Source organism: Colobus angolensis, unplaced genomic scaffold (genome assembly GCF_000951035.1).
Source record: "Colobus angolensis palliatus isolate OR3802 unplaced genomic scaffold, Cang.pa_1.0 Scaffold39, whole genome shotgun sequence".
Taxonomy (NCBI): domain Eukaryota; kingdom Metazoa; phylum Chordata; class Mammalia; order Primates; family Cercopithecidae; genus Colobus; species Colobus angolensis.
Genome location: NW_012117265.1, coordinates 3434251 through 3440783, shown reverse-complemented (window position 1 = coordinate 3440783; position 6533 = coordinate 3434251). Strand labels below are relative to the sequence as shown.

General features: G+C 51.4%; 1 protein-coding gene across 1 annotated transcript in view; it reads left to right on the top strand.

The window, feature by feature from the left end:
* The first annotated feature begins 2673 nt into the window (after positions 1 to 2673).
* The window catches only part of RDH8 (retinol dehydrogenase 8 (all-trans)), a 9470-nt gene continuing 5610 nt past the window's right edge, over positions 2674 to 6533 (top strand). Inside the window, exon 1 of the mRNA XM_011954880.1 lies at positions 2674 to 3082. Within this exon, the coding sequence (XP_011810270.1) occupies positions 2920 to 3082 (163 nt within the window). The 5' untranslated portion in view covers positions 2674 to 2919. The remainder of the gene's footprint in view (positions 3083 to 6533) is intronic.

The following is a 6533-nucleotide window of genomic DNA, read 5'->3' as shown; positions in this document are numbered from 1 at the left end:
CGAGACCCCGCCCTGGCCTCGCCCTGCGCTCCAGCGCCTGGCCAGGCGGGGCTCCTTGGAGGGGGAGCGCTGACAGCTGGACTGGGAAGTTGGGAAACTTTGTGCTGAGCGCTGATTGGCCGGCTGGTGTGGAGCCCAGCGCCAGGAGCTGGGTTGTTCCTGCCCCACCCCACAGTGGAGGAGAAGGGTCACTCCCACCCAGTCCTGGAGTTCGAGGGTTCCAGCCCTACCCCGAACCTTTTCGGCCTAGCAGATCCCCTCGAAGGAGAGCTTAGCCTCATTCAAACCTTCAGCCTCCATCCGGGCCCTGGAAAAGGGGGAGGTGCAGGTTTATACCAAATCTTTTTTTCTTTTCTTTTATTTTTACATTTTATTTTGGACACAGGGTCTTGATCTATCACCCAAGCGGGAGTGCAGTGGCCCAATCATAGCTCACTGCAGCTTCCAACTCCTGGGTTCAAGCCATCCACCTGCTCCAGCCTCCCGAGAAGCAGGTACCACAGGCACACACTGCCACACCTAGCTAATTTAAAAATGTATATGTTTTTGTAGAGACTGGGGTCTTGAACTTCTGGTTTCAAGCGATCCTTCGGCCTTGCCTCCCAAAGCGCTGGCATTACAGGCATGAGCCACCTCCCCTGGCACCAAGTCCTTTCTGCCTCACTCAGGCCCCCAAGTGGGGTCCCAATCTCACCCCAAACTCTCATTCACCTACTTGCTTTATCCTCAGTCCCTTAGTTGTACAATAGGAGGTACCAGCCTCAGCCCCAAAGCCTTTCCTTCAGGTCCCTAAGGGGTCCTGATCCCACCTCAAACCTCACCCCAGGTCCCAAAATGGGGTCCCCAGTCTTACTCCAAACCTTAATCTCTCCACGGAAATCCCTGAGTCACGTGTTCTGGTCCCAAATTCTCACCACAGATCCCAAAACACAGTTTTCACTTTCCCCCAAATTATTGATTCCTCAAATAAAGGGTCTTATCTCCATCCCTAACCCTCATCTCCCCCGACCCCATACCAGGTCTCCAGTCGATGCCCTGGCCCCAATCCCAAATCCCCACCACATGGGGGAGTCTGAGCTGGGTGCGGTGGCTCACGCCTGTAGTCCCAGCACTTTTGAGAGGCTGAGGCGGGCAGATCGCTTGAGTCCAGTGGTTAGAGGCCAGCTGGCTAACATGGCAAAAACCCATCTCTACTAAAAATACAAAAATTAGCCAGGCGTTGTGGCTGGCCCCTGTAGTCCCAGCTACTTGGGAGGCTGAGGTGGGAGGATCACTTGAACCAGGGAGATGGAGGTTGCAGAGAGCTGAGGTTGTGCCACTGCACTCCAGCCTGGGCAACAGAGCAAGACTCTATCTGTCTCGGGGGCGGGGGAAAAAAAAAAAAGGCCCAGGGGTGGTGGGAAATCTGTCCCTGTTGCAAAGCAACGCACAGTCACGGGGAGGAAGGGGTGGATTCTTGCCATTCTTGGGATGAGGCAGAGGCCCCCATCACTGTGCTGGGACCCCCAGCTCCAGCATGGAGAGGCCCCCAGGAGGTCAAATAGAGCTTTTATGCAATTGGACAAGCGCAGACACGCAGGATGTGAGGGTGCTTCCCCAGGGAGGGGAGGAACCAAGAGGCGTATCCTGAGCCCTGAACTGCTCCCCGAACCCTGCTCCCCCCACCCCCGCCCCAGGGGAAGAGGGAGACGCAAGCAGTGCCTCCCTCCCAGTCTCTGACTCCCCAGACAAAGAGTCTCTGTGTCCCTGAAGAGGAGGGGGTGGGGCCCCATCAGGCCTGAGGGGGAGACAGGGCCCCCCAGGGTGGGAGGAGGAGAGGGAATCTCTGTAAGCCACGCCTCCTCCCACCCCAGGGACATCTGAAGCTGAGACTTCTCCAACTAAAAGGCTCTCACAAAATTTCTGCCTGCCCTGCCTTGCTGGAAGTTCTTCCTGTAGTCTAACTACATCTTCTGACAGTTCTACACCCCTTCCCTCTATGAAACCACATTTCTGGATCCGCGTTCTCTGTCTCCTTCTCTCACTCTCTCCCTTCAATCAGAGATTCTTCACCCAGAATACAGGCACTAATTCCCCCCAACTTTCACAGAAACTCTCCCCAGCCCTAAATAATTTATACTCGGCTGGGTTCAGTGGCTCACGCTTGTAATCCCAGCACTTTGGGAGGCTAAGGCCGCTGGACCACCTGAGGTCAGGAGTTCAAGACCAGCCTGGCCAACATGGAGAAACCTCATCTCTACTAAAAATACAAAAATTAACTGCGTGTGGTGGCGCACACCTGTAGTCCCAGCTACTTGGGAGGCTGAGATAGGAGAATCGCTTGACCCTGGAAAATGGAGGTTGTAGTGAGCCGAGATTGCACCACTGCACTCCAGCCTGGGTGACAAGAGCAAGACTCTGTCTCAAAATAATAATAATAATAATAATTTACACTCATAGTAAAAATTAAAAATTAAGAAAACAGTTATAAATGTCCAAGGCAGGAGGATCACTTAAGGCCAAGATTTGGAGACCAGTCTGGGCAACAGAGCAACGTCCCATGTCTGAAAACAAAATAAATTTAAAAATTAGCTGGGCATGGTAGTGTGTGCCCGTAGCCCCAGCTACTCTGGAGGCTGAGGTGGGAGGATCGCTTGAGGCTGCGGTGAGCTATGGTGGTGCCACTGCACTGTAGCCTGAGTGACAGAGCAAGACCCTGTCTCTTAAAAACAGACAAACAAAAACCAGTGATGTGTATAGTAGGTGTGGAGAAGAAATTTTTGGCAGATGAAGAAAATGAGGTGCAGAGAGGATTTAAGAGATTCTCTCTTACTGCCTGTTCAGGGTCAGTCCAGAATTGAGGGTCTCCTGGGGAGGGCAGAGGCTTTGCCCTGCAGGGGATCTGTGGGAGGGGGTTAGGAGGGAGCAGATGAGCCCAGGATGAATGGTCAGAGTCAGGTGCTGCCCAGCGGAGGTCACGCGTCCAGGGAGGGGATCAACATGGCCGCTGCACCCCGGACTGTGTTGATCTCCGGCTGCTCATCAGGAATTGGTCTGGAACTTGCAGTGCAGCTGGCCCGTGACCCCAAGAAGCGTTACCAGGGTAAGAGGTGCAGGGCGGCGCTAGGAGGCAGCAGGGTGGACACGGCTTCCCCAACACTGTCTCCCCTACCCATCTCTCCCAGTTGCACTTGTGGGCTTGGGGAGGACTCAGGATGCATGCGGTCTTCCTCTCCCTCCAGGAATCATCCCCTCATCCTACAAATATTTCTCGAGCACCTTCTGGGTGTTCTGAATGCTGGCAAAACAACTGGGGATGAAATAGACAAAAATCTCAGCCCTCGGGATGGTGTCAGGCGGGGAGGAGAGGGAGAATGGGTGATAAACAGATAAAAAGAAATTGTTGCTATATCTGGTGGGAATAAGTGCTAAGAAACAAAATAAAGCATGCTGAGAGTGGCAGGGGGTGGGTGGGTGGTATTTTTAGAAGGGTTTCACTAGGGCATTTCCTAGATTGACATAATCACTACCCTGATGCTCACTCCTCCACAGTCTCCCCAGATTACTGCTTTTACTGACATAAGCTTCTTAAGGGCTCCTGACCTTGGGGGTTGAAGGGATGGCCTTCTAGTTCTAAGAACTTGCCCTTTTGCAGCTCTAGAATAAATCCCTGGGACCTGCATCCTAACCAACCAGGAGAACCCCTGACCCAGAGGGAGCATGCTGGAGCCAAAGTGGGCAAAGGGTTGTTACTTACAAGGAGGCGACTTGGGGTGAGGGCATTGCCCCAGTTGGCAGGACTGCTTCTCCCAGCCCTCTGCCCTCTGTTTCAGAGACACACACAGCTTTGAGCATGACAGCCCGAACGCCAGTGTGCAGGGAATAACGTGCGTTCCTGTGGGCCAGCAGATGGGTGTATTAAACTGCTGGAGGCTAATGTTTACGGAGCTTTTACAATGCACCACGCAGCATTCTAAGTGCCCTGAATCCAGAAAGTCGTTTAATCCTCACATCATACCCGTGAGGCGGGCACTATCATCCACCCCATTTTATTATTATTTTATTATTTATTTATTTTGAGTCAGAGTCTTGCTCTGTCGCCCAGGTTGAGTGCAGTGGCGCATCTTGGCTCACTGCAGCCTCTACCTCCCACATTCAAGTGATTTTCATGCTTCAGTCTCCTAAGTTTCTGGGATTAAGGCATGCGCCACCACACCCGGCTAATTTTTTGTATTTTTAATAGGCGAGATTTCACCATGTTGGCCAGACTGGGCTCGAACTCCTGGCCTCAGGTGATCTGCCCATCTGGACCTCCCAAAGTGCTGGGATTACAGGCATGAGCCACTGTGCCTGGCCTGCCCCATTTCAGAAACGAGGCAACAAAGATGCAGACGTCAAAGGTCTTTGCTCAAGGTCTCCCAGCTGCAAAGTGGCAGAGCTGTGATTTGAACTCAGGCATCCTATCCCTTTCACCCATGTTTCCCACTATATCACCTGTAGATGCAAGTGACCCCATTCATGTGCCTGCTACCCACGAATCACACTGGCCCGAAGGCAAGATGCAAATGCCCCCAGGAGTGTTCATGGATGATTATGGTCGCACACATTGGGGGATATCAAACATGCATGCTGGTGCATGTGCAGACATGGTACATATGCTGAGGTCCTGCTTAAGAGCATAAGTTTGAGGCTGGGTGCAGTAGCTCATGTCTGTAATTTCAGCACTTTCGGAGGCTGAGGTGGACAGATCACCTGAGGTCAGGAGTTTGAGACCAGCCTGGCCAACATGGTGAAACCTTGTCTCTACTAAAAATACAAAAATTGACCAGGTGTGGTGTGGGAGGCCAAGGTGGGTGGATCACGGGGTCAGGAGATCGAGACCATCCTGGCTAACACGGTGAAACCCCGTCTCTACTAAAAAATACAAAAAACTAGCTGGGCGAGGTGGCGGGCGCCTGTAGTCCCAGCTACTTGGGAGGCTGAGGCAGGAGAATGGTGTGAACCTGGGAGGCGGAGCTTGCAGTGACCGGAGATCAGGCTACTGCACTACAGCCTGGGTGACAGAGTGAGACTCTGTCTCAGTCAACCAATCAATCAATCAATAAAAATACAAAAATTAGCTGGGCATGGTGGCAGGTACCTGTAATCTCAGCTACTTGAGAGGCTAAGGCAAGAGAATTGCTTGAACCAGGAGACAGAGGTTGCAGTGAGCCAAGATTTCGCTACTGTATTCCAGCCTGGGTGACAAGAGCGAGACTCCATTTCAGAAAAAAAAAAAAAGAAAAAGGAAAAAAGAGGATAAGCTTGGCCAGGCTCTGTGGCTCTTTGGCTTCTGATGCCTATACTCCCAGCACTTTGGGAGGACGAGGTGGACAGATCACCTGAGGTTTGAGACCAGCCTGACCAATATGGTGAAACCCCATATCTACTAAAAATCCAAAAGATTAGCTGGGTGTAGCGGCAGGCACCTGTAATCCCAGCTACTCGGGAGGTTGAGGCAGGGGAATCACCTGAACCCAGGAGGTAGAAGTGGCAGTGAGCAGAGATCGCGGCCCTGTACTCCAGACTGGGTAACAAACGAGAGTGAAACTTCGTCTCAAAATATTGGCTATTCACTTCAGTGTTCATGTATGTGTGTATGCTGGCTATAGGTATGTATGCATTTTTTTTCATGGCAGTCTGTTTTATGTTTGTGTATTGTATTGTCTTACCTACTAGGCTATAAATTCCATGAAGGCAGAAAGGTTATCTTATTTATTTATTTATTTATCTGTTTGTTTGTTTATTTTGAGACAGAGTCTCGCTCTGTTGCCAGGCTGGAGTTCAGTAGCATGATCTTAGCTCACTGCAACCTCCTCTACCTCCCAGATTCAAGCGATTCTCCTGCCTCAGCCTCCTGAGTAACTGGGATTACAGGTGTGTGCCACCACACCCAGCTAATCTTTGTATTTTTAATAGAGACGAACTTTCACCACTTTGGCCAGGATGGTCTCGATCTCTTGACCTTGTGATCTGCCCACCTTGGCCTCCCAGAGGGCTGGGATTACACGTGTGAGCTACCCCGGCCTTATTTTTTTATTTTTTGAGACAGGATCTCACTCTGTTATCCAGGCTGTAGTGCAGTGGTTCCAACTCAGCTCACTGCAGCCTCAACCTCCAGGGCTCAAGTGATCCTCCCACTGCAGCCTCCCAAGTAGCCAGGACTATAGGTGGGGGCCACCCACCACACCTGGCAAATTTGTATATGTAATTTTTTTGTAGAGATGAGATCTCGCTATACTTCCCAAGCTGGTCTCAAACTCCTGGGGTCAAGCAATCCTCCCACCTAGGCCTCCCAAAGTGCTGGGATTACAGGCTTGCGCCACCACACCTGGTGACTTTATCTTATTTCATGCCATAGTCTCAGCAACTAGAATAGGGCATAGTGTATAGTAGATGCTCAATAAATGTCTGTTGAACTCATGGTTGGAAGGAGGGATACAGGTACGTGGATGATGCATGTACCTGTATGTACACAAGTGTGCACTTGTTGGCTGAGTGATAAATGTAGGCGT